At 46.0% G+C, this 15664-nt stretch overlaps 6 protein-coding genes across 6 annotated transcripts; 3 read left to right on the forward strand and 3 right to left on the reverse strand. All coding sequences in view use genetic code 12, as the record gives it.

The window, feature by feature from the left end:
• Positions 1-894: 894 nt before the first annotated feature.
• On the reverse strand, positions 895-2013 carry CXQ85_002845 (uncharacterized protein; the record flags this gene model as incomplete). The annotated part of the gene is made up of 1 exon (XM_025486508.1): positions 895-2013. One exon carries the CDS (start codon positions 2011-2013, stop codon positions 895-897), a length of 1119 nt encoding a protein of 372 aa, XP_025344058.1.
• Positions 2014-2647: 634 nt separating this feature from the next.
• Positions 2648-4039, reverse strand: SPR3 (septin; the record flags this gene model as incomplete). Its single annotated transcript, XM_025486509.1, has 1 exon — positions 2648-4039. The coding sequence occupies one exon, from the start codon at positions 4037-4039 to the stop codon at positions 2648-2650; it is 1392 nt and encodes a 463-aa protein (XP_025344059.1).
• A 1330-nt stretch (positions 4040-5369) lies between these two features.
• Positions 5370-8723, forward strand: CXQ85_002847 (uncharacterized protein; the record flags this gene model as incomplete). The annotated part of the gene is made up of 1 exon (XM_025486510.1): positions 5370-8723. One exon carries the CDS (start codon positions 5370-5372, stop codon positions 8721-8723), a length of 3354 nt encoding a protein of 1117 aa, XP_025344060.1.
• An 84-nt stretch (positions 8724-8807) lies between these two features.
• CXQ85_002848 (uncharacterized protein) lies at positions 8808-11426 on the reverse strand (the record flags this gene model as incomplete). The annotated part of the gene is made up of 1 exon (XM_025486511.1): positions 8808-11426. One exon carries the CDS (start codon positions 11424-11426, stop codon positions 8808-8810), a length of 2619 nt encoding a protein of 872 aa, XP_025344061.1.
• A 1449-nt stretch (positions 11427-12875) lies between these two features.
• Positions 12876-14672, forward strand: CXQ85_002849 (uncharacterized protein; the record flags this gene model as incomplete). Its single annotated transcript, XM_025486512.1, has 2 exons — positions 12876-13916; positions 13944-14672. 2 exons carry the CDS (start codon positions 12876-12878, stop codon positions 14670-14672), a joined length of 1770 nt encoding a protein of 589 aa, XP_025344062.1.
• A 609-nt stretch (positions 14673-15281) lies between these two features.
• On the forward strand, positions 15282-15641 carry CXQ85_002850 (phosphatase regulator; the record flags this gene model as incomplete). The annotated part of the gene is made up of 1 exon (XM_025486513.1): positions 15282-15641. One exon carries the CDS (start codon positions 15282-15284, stop codon positions 15639-15641), a length of 360 nt encoding a protein of 119 aa, XP_025344063.1.
• Positions 15642-15664: the final 23 nt, after the last annotated feature.

A 15664-nucleotide genomic window follows, 5' to 3' on the forward strand; every position in this document is an offset into this window, starting at 1 on the left:
TTTTTTCACCGTAACCCTAAATATCTAGGTGGGGAACAATGGATGAAGTATAATCGGCAAGAGCTCGGTCGAAGTACTAGTATTGTACTAACCCTCACTTTTTCTGTTTTTGGTCGTGCGCTACCCGTGAAGCGAGGCAAGGCTGGATAGTGGTTTTGACATGCCACATATGCAGGTCCACAGCATTCACCCCAGTCAACTGGGACATAAACGGGACATAAATTGAACGTAAATTGCATTTTTAGAGCATGCAGAGTCGATACCTTTGCTTGAAGTTTCCGCTGGATTTTTAAAATTTTGAAAAAATTTGTTGGGTGCAATTTTAGTTGAAGGGTTAACTATCTCATACAATCTGTGTGATACTGTCAAAAGTAACGAAATACTTGTAATTAGTTGACTTTACCGTAATGAAAAATTTCAAAAAATGTCAAAATATACATAATCTGCTTCTGGTTGACATAAAACACTTTCCATATACCAAGAACCATAAGTTTTAGTTGTAGCTGCCCCATTTGGCTATAAAGGGGCAGGGTCTAGTTTGCTGCTGGCTGCGAAATCAGGTTTCTAGAAACCTTCCAAGCACCGTGTCTAAATGACGCCCAAGCACTAATCATGGAATCTATATGGTCCAACGAAAAAATTTGGCGGTAAAAGTGACGTTAATAAATTATCTACGAGTAAAAGGTGAACGACGCACGGATAAATAGATTCCTATTAAGAATGTAACATCTCAGTTACAGGACATCGAGTAGAGTGATATAGGAATATCTCGTGTTGCTTTCACGGTACGTTCAAAGCTTGATGCTGGGCGTTTTGCCTATTATAGAACGAATAACTCTTAGACAGCCTTTTAAATTTGCTGGTAGCTTCTATAAGCTAGTGTGCCTTGGTGAATTACTTCTTAGGAACGTAGAGCTGTCTTCCAGCAGGCTTGACACGAGGGGCATAGTTGATTTGACCAAACTTCTCCTCCTTCACGGTATCCGGATTCACAGGTCCAATAGCTTTCTTCTCATCGTCGGGAGATGTTTCTTTGGCCTTACCCTTCTTAGGCTTCCTGCGTTTGTCTCCTCCAACGCCCAGGTACCCGTACTTGGTGGTATCCACCCATTGATGCAAAATGCCACGATCCACAGAATCAAATCTATCTTTCTGAGAGTTGAAGTCTTGGCCAGGCGCTTGGAGGTTGAAGCCAGTGACATCTTCAGACTGGAATATGAGAAGCTCTGCTTCATTGACATTTAAGCAGTCAATGCCAAAGCTGTTCAACCAAACCTTTGTAACAGAATCTTCAGTGACCAACTTCCATTGTGCTCCGTTGTTCAACTCAAACTCTGGGTGGAATGGGTCGATGTACTTCTTATAAACGCACGAGCGAATCAAGTGCTTCAAACGAGGAGGAACAGAAGCCGTTTCTTCAGCTTCTTTCTTTTCCTCTTCAACATCCGCAGCTTTCGGACGTCCCAAAACCGTGTTTGCAAGCTTAGTTTTATGGTAAGGAAAATCCTTCACCTTTGGAGCTTGGATCTGGTACTTGAGACACCTCTCCCAGTTAGGATAGCTAGGGTTCCTCTGCTCAATGAGTAAGTTATAGGTGAGCTTAGGTCTTTCTGGAACAGCAGTTTCTTCGCCATCTGGACCAAAGCTAGGCACAGCCTGCTCTTCATCAAGCACCTCATCAATTAGCTTAAGAGCATCTCTGGCGTTGGAAGCCGTGATGGAAGTACCCTTCTTAGCAAAGTCAAACTCGTGAAGCGTATAAGTTGGAATGTAGATGTTGAGTAAAACCCTGGCGTCGGCCTTATCAGCCAACATGCTTTCAATGTACTCTTTGTTGAACCATCTCTTAACGTTTCCAATGCCTCTCACGAATGCAAAGTGATCAAGCACAAGATTCACCACTCTCACAGGAGGCAATGCAGGCGTGACATCTTCCTGAGCCTGAGAGGGTTTCACGTCTTTGAAGTCCTCCTCAGGTCGGTCCTCTTCCAAGGGCACAGTTGCAGGGTCCATGGATAAGGAAGACTAGCACTCAGGATCTCAGTTTTACATGCGCACAGTACCAGAAAGGGCAAATCACCATGGAATACACTACCTTGAGGGGGCCGTAGAGTAAGATTCTGAATCTACGTGTTCTACATTGCTTTGTTGTTTTGTCGAAAATCTATTGTTCTAAGTATAATTACCTGAGGGTTAGTGACGGTTCAATACTAGGGTAAAAGCCACTGCTAAAGCACCAGGCTATAGCATATATCAGATAATTGTCAAGGGTTGTATTCATCGAGCGGAAGCTCTAACATTAGAGATGCCAGAAAAAACATACTATTGATTAAAAAGGATTCATCCGGATGTGGCTGACTGGTGAAACATACCTTGTGTGGAAACTGGTCGACCTTAGTAGATCTTCATTGACAAACGAGCCCGGGCCACTGAACCAGCAGTTAGCCTTGAGGGTGTGGGCTCTGGAGGCGGTAATTCTATGGGGGTTTACCCAAGTTTTGGAAAAAAGCCTAGAGTAGGAACTGGAAGAATCAGATTTTTTTTTTTTATGAGCAGCAACAGGCCCATCACATGTAATGTACACTACTGGACTGGTTGGCTGCGAAAAAGTGGGTACCACCATTCATTTAGGGCTTCTATATCTTACTCACTCACCCAAGAACTCGTTCTTCAAGAGAGGACTCCGTGTATCTTGGTCATCCAAGTTACGGCTTCCGGTTTCACCCGCGTTCAACTGGCGAATCTCCTCTTTTAACTTGGTGATCTGCTCGTGGTGATTCCGTAAATCTTCGTTGCACTTGGCTTGGTCTTTCACAAGAGTCTGTTTCCACTCTTTGAAGTGCTGTTCCAGCTTTCTGACGAGGTCGTCCAAAGACTTTCTCACCTCGTTGTTTAACTGGGCGTCCTCAGCATCGATATCGTCCTGCGACATGATGGTGTTCCAAGGCAGTGCTTTCTTGTAGAGAACATACGAGGCCAACCCGTTCTCGTAGTCTTCAGAGAGAACCAACTCTCCATTCAAGGTGTTCTCGGCGGCTCTTTCCAAGCGCTCTTTTAAACACCACGACCTGTAGACGTTGTAGTGGGCTTCGGTTGACTGGATCAAGTCAAGCATGTGGTGGCTCATGAGAACCTCACGAAGCAGCAAGAAGTCACAATGGTCTGGGTTCTCGATTTCAACCATACCCCAGTGGTACTTCCTAGCTCTGACCATTTGCCCTTGGTCGTTCTTGAACATGGCATTGGAGCCCACAACAGCATAAGGAGAAACGCTGTGGATCTTATCCAAGACCTCTTGGTCAGAAACGAACTTGCAAACGCCAATGTCGTAGGCGGCCAAGGTGTTGTTGATGATCTTCTTGAACTCTGTCAATTCATCCTTGTTGAGTGTATCGCTCCTGGCAACGATGGGGATCAAATTGACCCTCTTGGCGATCTCCTTCATGGACTCAATATCCAACGCAGAGAGAGTAGTGTTGGAAGGCTGGATGAAGTAAAGGCAAACGTGAACCCTGTTATCCTCGTGAAGGCGCCTATCAGGCTGCTCCTCCTGAAGCATGTACCGCCTGAAGTAGTGGTCAATGTACTTCACAATTGGCATCCAGCTATACTGGTTATCCATCTTGCCGCCGAAACCAGGCACATCAACAGTGGTAAGCTCCAATTCAAAATTGCCTTCGATAAGCTGGTACTTTCTCTCTCTGATATCAAAGAAAATCGACGTAGTGGTCTCCTTAGACTCGTCCAAGGGCTCTCCAAAGAGGGTATTGAGGAAGGTAGACTTTCCAGTGCCGCTGCAACCAGCCAAGATCATGGTGAACTTGGCGCCTTTACGGCGGCACATATTCTCCCGTTCAAGAGGTAAACAGGCCAATCCAATCTTAGAAGAGTTCACGACCTCTTGGGGTCTAGGGATAAGCCTCTTACTTACTGGTCTGCTGGGCGTAGAAGCCTGGCTACTAGAGATGAAGGGGTTGTTTGAATCGCTGAATGGCCGAGAAGTGTGGTCACCCTTAGAGGGGGTAGATAAAACAGGCATTTCAGGTCAATTGGAAGAAATGTGGTAAGAAGAAGAAAAGGGGGATGTAGAGAAATGGTTGCAAAAATTGCGAGTGAGACACACCCAGAGGCCCAGAGGCAGCAAGGACAGAGCACTCAAGGGCATAGTGGGCACTGGTATAACGACAGGAAATACCAAGAGAATAAAAAATTAAGAAAGTAGTGAGAATTTAGTTGTTTTCGTTTAGTTAGGTCGGTCTGTACTAGGCGACTTTGAACTGGTGTAGCCTATGTAAGTGGACTAGGTTAGAGTAGTGAAGGACAGAGTCAGGCAGTGCACTATACCAAGGCTACATACGCTCGTAAGAAAGCCAAAGAAGCATTCTACCATATCACGAAAACAAAAGCCATCAGTCTAAGCCAACCACCACTGCCCTCATAGTGCTTCCACTGGTCAACCGTCACTCAGCCGTTCCATTCCAGCTAACCGCCCTTCCATCGATGACATCACGCTAATCTCTAGATCAAGCAAGTGTCCAGTCCGGGACATCACTCAGGTGCACCTTCAATGCTTGCTGATCGAAACTAAGCCGTCAAGGCAGGGGTGCATCGACACACATCAACACGAATAGGCCTACAACAAGATCAGAAAGACCACAGAACCAGCATTCAATCCAACTTGGCATCTAGCCAAAGGTATCGTGCCGCTATCACCACACAAAAACACACAAAAAAAAGCAAAGAAGACCCCTCTCGTCAAGATGGTTCGTAGCCGCCTTGCATCCTCTCGTCTACGCATCAACCATCACCCATTCCCTCTTCAAACGTCGCTTATCCCATCCAAGAAGGCCAAGCCCACATGTTGTTCGACGCTTCTACAAGTATCGTAAAGTTCCATATCGTGGGGTCCTTGGCGACAAACAATGGCAGTGTTCCTAGAAAGGCCTTGTTCTACTTGTCCATCATCAACTCAAGTGAAACACCCGTAGTTCATAGATACACCACACATTAACCCAAAGAAGCAAAACCTTAAATAAACCGCATTACGGTAATTGGGTTCCTACGCCTCGCCATGTGGGTCTCGGCAGAGGGGACCCTTATTTGCTGAGGCAGGCTAGTGGCTCCCCCAATGAGTGTGGTTTGTTCTGTGCGCCTCATCGAAAATCCACCTTACTCTGACGTTCAATGAGATTACCTGTTTGGGCGGCCATGTAAACACAGTCGCTGTCGCCGCATACGGAAAGCACATTCACAATGAATATAGCCCAGAGGGTAGGAAAAAAAAAAAAAAAAGTCACAGACAACCACTCCCTAAGCTTGCCCTTTTTCACTTTCTTATACCTCGTTCATTCGCTTCATTCTAACCGACCATGCCATCGCTCCACAAGCAGTGGTCGGCAGACGACGTGCTGTCTGGCAGTTCAGCAATAAACAAACCTGAGCGAAGGGCAAGATCGGCTTCTCCCACGAAGCAAAGGCCACTTTCACATAACTTTGATTTCCAGAGCCTTCTTCCGTCGATAGGTCTGCCCAATATTCATGACGAGATTGCTTCTAAGGTGTCTAACGGCTCGTTATCACCCGAGCAAATCAGACGCTTATCGAGGTCACCCATAGCAAAGAAGCTTCACATTTCCAGTTCCCAGTACGCTCTTCCCATTCCATTTAAGTTGCAATTGCCACCTAAGCTTAGCACCAGGTCGGCTCCACCTTCGCCAGAGCCTTCCAGAGGCAGAACGGCTCACAACATGAACCCTTCCGAGAAAGAGCTTCCTGCTTCGCCTTCGAGGTTTAGCCCCAAGAAGCTCGTGTTTAACGGAGCAGCATACGAAGCAGCCGATTCTTCCGAGTCTGAACTGGAATTGTCTTTCTTGAAGCCTTCTTTGCCCCAGAAACCACCTGCTACCATGTCTAACAGACGGAAGGTTGCTCGGTTCGCCCAGAAACACCAGTCAATGCCTCTGGACCAGTTAAGTATGATCGAGGAAGCTTCGAATGCTGGCAGTGCCAACTCTCGTGCCTCGAGTTTACGCCAGAAAGAGTTGCCTACCCTCCCCAAGACAAACCTGGCGATGTCTTTGCAAACTCAGGACCTTCCACCATCACCTACTTCACAACGGACCAGAAATGTTCTGCGGAAACCTCCTCCCGAGTTACGGCTGCCAATGCCTGTCTCGCTTTCCAAACCAGAGTTGGACTTGGTTCCTCCGCCTCCACCTCCAATCCAGCTTCCTACATCTGCTCTGGCTCCTGTACTCTCTGAAAAAGCATTTGAATCTTCAGCCGACTCGAGCTTTAATGTACCAAAGAAGCTTGAAACTCGTGTTGTTACTGAAGCTCCTCGCAGACGTCCCGACGCTCGTCTTTCTCAGGGTGAGATCAATGTATTCCCTACCACACCAGAACCCACTCTCGAGAAGACCACGCCGCCACAACCTAAGGTCACTGAGGAGCCTTTGGAGATGTTTCCTCGTACTCCTGTCGAGTCCGAGGAATCCGAGGATGCTGCTACCCCTAGGTCGACCCTTCCTCACAGCCATGCATGCCACCATAACCTCAACCTTGGTGAAGAGTCATATTTGAAGATCTACAAGAGAAGCTTTTCAGACGAATCTAAAGTATCTTCTGTCAGCTCGTTTAGCTCAGTTGGAGACGCACTCAATCTTAATCATGACCCAGCTATGAGGTCTTTCAACCGTGACCAAACTGCCCTTTCCGTGAATGTCGCCAAATACCTTAGGGACAATCCTACGAGAGGAGCCTCCATTGCATCTTCTAGGTCAGACGCAAGTACGTCGTCCTGGGACTCTATTCAAAAAAGCGTTGACTTCAGCATCCGTGATTCCGCTTCAGCATCTGAAAGATCGTCATTATCAACTAGGTCTACCTCGAGCAAAGGAAAGAGAGACTTTAGCAAAGAACTTCCTCCACCTCCCGAAGAACTTGAATACGAAGATGACAGTCTTAATGACCAGTTTGAGGTCCCTCGGGAACTCAACATCTCCAAGAAGAGCAGTGCTGCATCCCTGGTACCCGTTCCAGTGTCGAAGAATGTTGAAGGGCCAATTGAACAAGAGCTTGATTTGGAAGAGTCGGCTACTGAAGACAATGACAAATCATCAAACTCTCTCGATGATGGTAACAGTGGCGTTGGAAGAGGTTTCAGCTTCCCTAATGACATGTCTAATATCACGAATAGCGAGGAAGCCAGAAAGCGTTTAGAGCAACAGAGATTGCAGAATACCAGGGTGTCAAGGAAGAGCTCTAGAAGGTCATCTCGCCAGATAGAGATACCCAACCTTGACGACCTCGACAGTCTTCTGAGTTACAAGATTCTGGAAACAAGGCACAACGGAGTGAGCTTTAATGACCTACAAAATGTCAAGCTTCATGGGGTCGAGAAAGACAAAGACAATGCATCAGATATCGAGCCAATTGGGGTACCAAGTCAGGCTGCCAAGAAGCACTTCAGTTCAATGTATGGTTCCAAGGACTCGTCGGGCTCCGAATCAGATTCTTCGTTTGAATCGAATGCTAAGTCAGAACCAAGAAAGCCACTCAGCTCACCTGCCAAGCAGATGCCATCAAGCTTCTCTCTCGGGGCCATCGCCAGCAGGAAGTCTCCAATCCGTCATGCTCGTCACCGCCTGATGTATAACTTCGATTTTGCTGAACTCTATCAAGAGCCTTCACCTCAAAGCAGCATTAACAGCGGCCAACAGGCACGCAAGCACAAGATGTCCAAGTCTGTCTCGGTACCTCTGGAGGTATCGAAAGAGGCTGCATCAGAAGCATCTCTGCATGATAGAGAACTCACCAAGTCCACACCGCCTGTGGAAAAGACACAGCCAATTGAAGAGGTAGACCAGTCGCTTAACATTGTTGTTGCGGAACCACCCAAAAAGGTCCAATACGCTGTTGATTTCAAGGATGCGTCCTCACCAAAGAAACCTGAATCAGCTCCATTCGGCAATAACTTCGATTCCGATTATTATCACCAGAGCATGAAGAGAGGCCAATCGAGACGCAGTACCCGTCCTCCAAGTGTGCAATCTCAGCAAATGAGTGGCAGCTCTCAATCCCGGTTCTCAGACTCTTTGGTTACCGCTCGTGAGACGATATCCACAGCTCCGTCTGATACAGATAGCATCACCATCGATTTGACAAAGGAGGACTATAATGTTTGCATGATAAAGAGAAACGACTCGACTTTATCCTATCGCTCTATTATCGAGAAGCGGAACGGTAAGCCAGTCGAGGTTGTTTTGGTTGAAGAGGACGAGGAGCACCTCCCCGTGCCTAAACCAGCTCGTGAGGATAGGGATGACTTGCTGAGTATCTATTCCAGATACATGAATGACTGGGATAAGATGAAGATACCTGCCCGCAAAAACTCACTGAAACTGTCAACTTCAGAGGCAAGTAGTATGAGCGGAAGTTGGGCGAACTCGGAAACAGGCTTTCAGGTAAAGACCAAAGGTTCCCACAGCCCAATCAAGCCTCAAACGCATATGAGGAAGGCTACCATGCCAAATCTCGAATCATTCACCAAGACAGACACTCCTAAGTCGCCTTCAAAGAGAATACAGCTGACACCAAAACTTGGTTACCACAATTTGCCCAACTCGGATGGAAGTTATAATAGAGGGAACAGTATCAACTATTTTGATTACAATGGTACTGAGAAATACGACTTTGAGTCATTCATGAAGCAAAGGCTATGATTAGCATATTAATTTACTTTTTTTAATATTATCTCAAAAGGTGAATCAGATAATTCTAATGTAGAAATGCTGGGCGAACTAATTTCACCTTAAATGCGGACTATCACTTTCAGTGATAGGTTCGAGATTGAATGATTTGTGGCTAAGGCAATCAGAGCTTTTTTCATTCAATTGAAAATTTGGGTTCAATGCATAAGGTAGCGATTTTTGGCGGAACTTCTCCGTATCACCGAGGTGTTCTTCTTCACCTGACGTGAAGGAAGTAGCAGAATAAACCGTACCGTTCCGGCTCAAACTACCAGAGTTTGAGTTCTCCGAGTTGCCGAGGCTATTACTTCTGTAGAAAGTAACAGTTCTTTGCGGCGTTTCAATTTTGTTGCTCCTGAACAGATTGTCTTGGACAACTTTCGTGGGCTTCTTGCTATAAGAATTAGAACGGTAGAAATCCGACAAGCCCTCCAGGGCAACTTGATTTTGATACTGCTCAAAGTCGTAGTCTTCAGGTAATTGATTGCACTCAAAAAGCATATCCTCATCAAGATGATAAACATGAGCACTTTCCGTGGAGTTCTCCTCGTTATAAGTATTTGATTGCGTAGAAACATCATGATCATTATGCGCTGTACGAGCCGACAAAGAACGTTTAGTTGAAGGAGGAATTTCGTTTTCAACACTAGCATTCTGGAGATCAAGAGCTGCGAGTGTATTCATCATTTCAGCAACAGACTTACGATAATCCTTCTTCTGCTCCACAGGCACTGGCTCGGTGGAGTTTGCCAACAGGGCGAGTGTGTCCATCATGTTGATTATCAGATCCCGTCTCGTTTCTTGCAGACGAGTCTCTTCATGTGGACGAGCTTCTTCTTGTGGAACAGCCTCAGAAAGAACCTCAGAATGAGCTTCAGGACGAGTCTCAGAATGAGCTTCCGGGCGAGCCTCAAGGTCAGCTAAAAGCTGATGAATATCTTGAATCGAAGTCCTAATGTCCTGGGCTGGTTGCTCCAATTCAACTGGTTGTTCCATTTCAGCTGGCTCCTTCGATTGCGTCACGGCTTCGCCACCTTCTAATGACCCTAGTAAATCCATAATCAGGTTACGCCTTGGCTCTTCAAAATGATCTGGTTCCGAAGAGCCAATTGCAAGACCCAAGCTTCTCTCAACGCTTTCCTTGGGCGGCGATAAACCAATCAGTGGAACATTTCTAGACTCAGAAACACCTTGGCGATCCTTGAAAGCGTCCAAGTTACCAAATGTCACGCCATTGATCAAAGGCGACAGCGTCTCTGAACCGACTACTCCAGGTAGATGTGGTAGAGAGAGCTGCTGAGGTGTGATATGAAGATCAGACCCAGGCAGCTTAGTGCTGTCCATATAAGATTCCAAGAAATCATCACGATATGAGTTATCTTCCGGTTGAGGGGTCAGAAAGTTATGTGACAGATTGGCAGTGATGAAATTCTCAGAGGTATCGGCCCTTTTGTCGTCGAGTTCAGGTTCATCAGTCAAGGAATTAGTGCTGTTGGCACTTAAAGGCTGACTCGGGAAAACAGGAGGCGGCAGAAGGGCTCGACGCATATCATTCTCATCCAACATGTCTTCGTACTTCTCTGGGTGCCCTTCATCCTCAGGATACGGGCCATCAAAGTCAATATACTTATTCTCGAACTCTTCGCAATCTTCCTCTTCATCAAGTCCATTATTCTCAAAGTCGTAGTCGGAAAGGCCCTCTTCTTCGTACCCAAAGTCATCAACATCAAATGTGTTCAGCTGAACTCCATCTGGCAATTTTCTTGAACTAGAGGACTTTGTCTTGTAGTACTTCACCGATGTGTTTCTTCCACCTCTAATGTCCTTAACAAAAGAGAATTGAGATGAATTATCCGAGTCATCATCACTCAGTTCATCGTCGTCATCATCGTAGAAGTCGTCAGTTGCAACCTTACTCGAACCGTCTGCCAAATTCTCCTGGGATGAAGCCTGCTTCGCCAGGAAGTTGATGGACTTTGCAATCGAGATATTGGAGTCACTATCTCCATGATTTCCAGAGATGGAGTCGTTCACTGGTGCCAAAGAGGTGTCTGCAATAATAGGCATCTTGTTTCTCTCTTGGCCAGGGGCCAGATCAACAGAAGACGAGCTCTCGAATGGTTTCCCTAACCCAAAGCCAGAGTAATGTGGTACCTGCCCGTTGTTAAGATTCACAGCGCCTATTCGAGCCTGACTTTCTAGATACGACGTCGACAGATGCCTAGCATGGGAGCCATGAAGCCCAGGCCTTGATGAGCCTGGATGGCCCACATTCTGGCGTGGTGATAGTTCATTGAGGTTACTCATGGACCGTGGAGAATGCAAAGTAGGAACATGTTTACTGGAAGGAGGACCGTCAGAAACTAAAGCAGAATGAAGAACATCACCGCTAGTTGGGGCATTATGCTTGGATGAGTGGGAATGGTGGCCGAACATCTTCTTGATAGGCGTGAGGAGCTTCTTAGGGGAGGACAAGGTCAGCTGAGAACCCAGGTACCCATGATGTTGTGGAGGAGTCATATGTGGTACATTCAGAGCGCTTGAACCAACTTTGGGAGACGCTTGGGGCGTTTTGTTATAACGGTAGTAGGCCTTGGACTGGTAGTCAGGGTGCCCATTCTGGGAATCAGAAGTCGACGAGTCGGAGCGTCGATGGCCCTTGATAAGCGAGCGCATTGAGCTGGAACTGGTCTTACAATAAAGCTTTTAACTTAAAAACGTTGTAGTGTAGTAGGTTGGTGGTGGTTTCAGTCAGGTCTGATGTAGGAGAATTATTCACGTAGGTAGAATGAAGGAACGGTATATGAGGGTCTGGTGAGGATTCGCGAGAAGGGTTCCTAGTGCCAAAGATAGCAGTAAAGATGTACTTCTCAGAAAGAATATGGAGTATGTAACCCAGAAGAAAGTAGCCCTGGGATCCAGAAATAGTAGGAATTCAAACGTTTAATGCAAGTACTCTTGTTCGCCAATTCAGCAATTTTGTGTGTCCAACGCTGGTTGCAAAGGCACACATAGTGCGGTGAGGCAAGGGTGCTCCTCGACCAGCCACCCTTAAACCTTAGTGGGAAGGCTTTTGATAAAGAAATTCTAAAGCTTTCCTCGACTAAATAAGTGACTTTATGCCATGTAGATGATCTAATTAGGCAATTTCAGGCATTTGTGGGCCACGGTGCTGGTTTGACTGGGCTATGGCGAATCCTCCGAGGGTGAGCTTGATTTGGAACATGAGAAGGTGCCGTGCGTTGGTTGCATTTTTACCTTCTCCAATAAATCCGACAATTGGTTGCGTTGAATGGGACTCAGGGGTATTTAGGTGCCTATTGTTTTGGATGAAAAGCAACTGCCTCGAAATAAGGCATCTGGTAGGGTCCAAACAGTGAGGGTGCATCGTGCTCGAGAAATGTAGTGAATGGCAGTGGTAGCAACTTAACGGATTGTCTTGGTACTGGGTATTTTTGGCAGCAGGTGGAATGTCACAGACAGAAACAAAGCAAGTGGGCAAGGAAAGGCATGAATGCCATCTGCTGGCATGTTCCAATGCTCTCCAGCGAGACATCTAAATACACCAAGAATGACCATTCCAAGATTCTTCATGATACCTAGTCTCTTCCAGGCACTGGATGATGTCCAATTAAGCTCCCAAAGTCCTTAGCCAGCGCCCTATCCATCCATCTGCCTCTATGAGTGATGAGCCCTGGCTGGTATCTCTGGATTCGCCATCCGAATCTCCAAACAGCACTCAGCTGATAGCAATTGTCAATGCAACAACAACCACACCAGTCAACACCCAAGAATATTTCACGTTGCCCAAGTCAAACCTCTCCACTGGCTCAAACACGAAATGTAAGCGAAGATCCTCGTTCTGACGGTTCTCCTGGCGCCAAATTGAAATATAAGCAAACAGTACCAAAGCTGCTAGAATCAATGCCAACACTCTAATTTTGCTTCTGAACCGCTGGTCTATCATTTTTGGGGGCAAAGTCACACGTCTCTGGAGTAATTGTATACTGAGTGAGATGTAATTCATAGGCGTGTGCGAACTCGGTGACTCTATCTACTTTGCAACCACTACTGTCTTTTTTTAAACCCTAGAACCTTATATGGCCAGAGAATGAAAATATCACGATGAAGAGGTCGCTTGTTTATGACTCTGAAAGTTGCAAAAGAGCTCATTATGGAGATATAGCTGCCAGTCCCAGTTTCACATTGATAGATCTTCCTGATAGTGTGCTTGATCAAATCTGGGGTTTGGTGAGCACGCAAGATATCAAAAACCTACTGCTCATGAACTCATACTATAGAGAGAGTCTTATCCCATATATATTTCTGTTTGTGGGAGTGACATGGCATCAGCTTCTCGAGGATTCTAAGGAATGTGTCATATCTATGTACAGAGACTACATCAGGAGTATCAATGTTATTCTGCCAGACTCACAGAAGGAGTATAAGGAGAATACGTTTGGAGAGCTTCTATCGACGAAAAGGTTCCCTAACTTAACCCGTGTGGCGGTGAACTCCACAAACTCATCTTATTGGCTTCGATATAACAAGTGTGACCAGATAAGAGATCTAGAGCTTTATACTGACGCTCCGCTCAAAAGCAGAAAGATCTTTGATCTTGCCCATGTTCAACATTTTACTTCTCTTCGGCTGCTTACGCTAGATGATTACCATTTCGTGGTAAGCGAAGACGAGATAGTGGTGCCTAGGTTGCATCGTCTCCATCTACATAACTGTACTTGGAAATGGCCTTTCACACTTACCAAGTTTAATGTTCACGATACGCTCACGGAGCTTAGTGTTTCATTTTCTGACGATAACGTTTTTGTCTTCTCTGAACGGTTTAGAGACTTTCTCCAGACTCCACTTACGGGCCACTCATCTTCATTAAGGTCGCTCAAGATTGCATTCTCCAACTCATCAGACAACCCACGGATCCTTCTACTGAATGTACTTCAAAACCTTCTAGACGCCTTTTGTGATTTGGAGAATCTAACTCTTACTGGGTGGTCTGCTAATATCTTCCATATTAAGCACCTATTGGTGTCGCGTAAGTTCTACAAACCACTACGGTTCTATTTTGAAGCCACCATCCTTGATCCCGAAAACACGATATCTGAGCAAGTTGCTAAGATCCAAAGAGTTGAAAATTTAACTTTCAAACTCGTTCATGACAACCTAGATAGAAAATAGATACACGGTGGGTACTCTGCTACTGATGCCTACATCCAGGATTTGATGTCTTCTCACAACACCATGTACCTTCGATTCATCTTCATAAGCATCCTACTATGGATCAACCTGGCATTGGCGAATACAGAGACTATAGTATTCACAGTTCCAAAGTATTATGAGGTTCCAAGCTGTCCAAGGTCATTCCAAGGTTCGTCCTTGAGGAGGATCAACGCGTCAGCACTTCTACTCGAAGACTTTCCAATCCAAAGCATACGAAACTACAGTACTAAAGAGACATTGGTCAGTATTCCTTACGATTACGTTAATAAGCCTGACCAGATGCTATTCGTCAAGCTTAACAACTACGAGGACGCGACGTTCGATTCCGATGATCTCATCAACGTGAAGCTCTGCTGGCCCGCCACAACCCCTCTAGACTTCAGCTTGGATCAATTATACATTAAAGCCTCTGAGTTTGGCGAGGTGGAGACGGATACTTTTGATATCTACGTCAAGATCGACTTGCACGGTGACTTTTATGCTGTTAGAGAGGTTCAAGACGATCGAATCGACTTCCAATTGGTGATTTCCAGGCTTCCTGGAGTGATACCCATCCCAATTGAACTATACGAGTTTATCATGTACATGGTGGACCTTTTGGTTCTTTTGGTTGCATTCTTCCCATACATTACCCTAGCCTTTGAACAGTTCGCAAGCGCCTCCAGCACAAAATTCCATTCAGATTGAGGAAGCTTTAACAAAAGTTGGATTCAGTCAGTCAAGGTAATCCTTGGCATGTTTGGCTGTCTCCAAGCGTATCTCTATACTTACTTCGTTAGGGTTCTACTGAGTCACTCCGACCCCAGTACCTTTTACTAGTCACCTACGCCTACAGGAAGTCTTACGAGCGCCATGTTTAATCTGCTTAAGCCCGAGCATAATACGCCTTTGATCGTGCATCTAACATCCCTTGACTGCTGGCATTGCTCCAAGGCTATGGTTACCCCAGGGAACTAGAAAGTGCGCAATAGTAGGCTCAACTGAAATGAGTTTATCGCGAGCCGAGGAAGCAGTGGTCAACAAGGTAGCACACAAAATGAGAAATTGCAGCTCAAAACCTGATTTCTTGAATCTAGAGATCCCACAAAAACCCCCACCAGAATAACAAAGAGTCAAATCGTGTAGCCGATGGAGAAAGGGGAATTGCTGGGTCAGGCACGTGCCTTTACCTGCACACTGCCCCGCCCTAGAGCGGGTGGTGAGGGCTAGCCACCGGCACCCAGCCACTGAGCCATAGTCATGAACTAAAGGCATCTTCAGGATCATATCATAATTTTGATAACAAAACTACTGAACATGTCATCAGACGAAGGACCTTTGGATCCTCCAAAGAATACGCAAGGACTTGATTTGTCCAAGTTGTCTCCACAAGAATTGAGAATCTACAAGATGTACGGAAAGCTCCCCACAACCCAGCAAATATTGTCTTCCAAGTTCCAGGACAAGAAGTACTTCGATAGCGGTGACTATGCCATGCAGAAACAGATGGGTAGCTCCAAGTCAGGTGTTGCTGGAAGTGTTCCAATGGCTCACCCTAACGCTGAGAAGGTTAAGGAGATGTACAACCGTAACTCGATCAGTGCTTCGAATTCCAACTTCTTGTTCAACGGTAAGCTGAACTTGCTTAGTGAAACGACGGAGGAGACTAAGAAATAAGCGGGATGAGACGTTTTTGGCGA

This window comes from Candidozyma haemuli, assembly GCF_002926055.2.
Source record: "Candidozyma haemuli strain B11899 chromosome Unknown D_2014730914, whole genome shotgun sequence".
Lineage (NCBI taxonomy): Eukaryota > Fungi > Ascomycota > Pichiomycetes > Serinales > Metschnikowiaceae > Candidozyma > Candidozyma haemuli.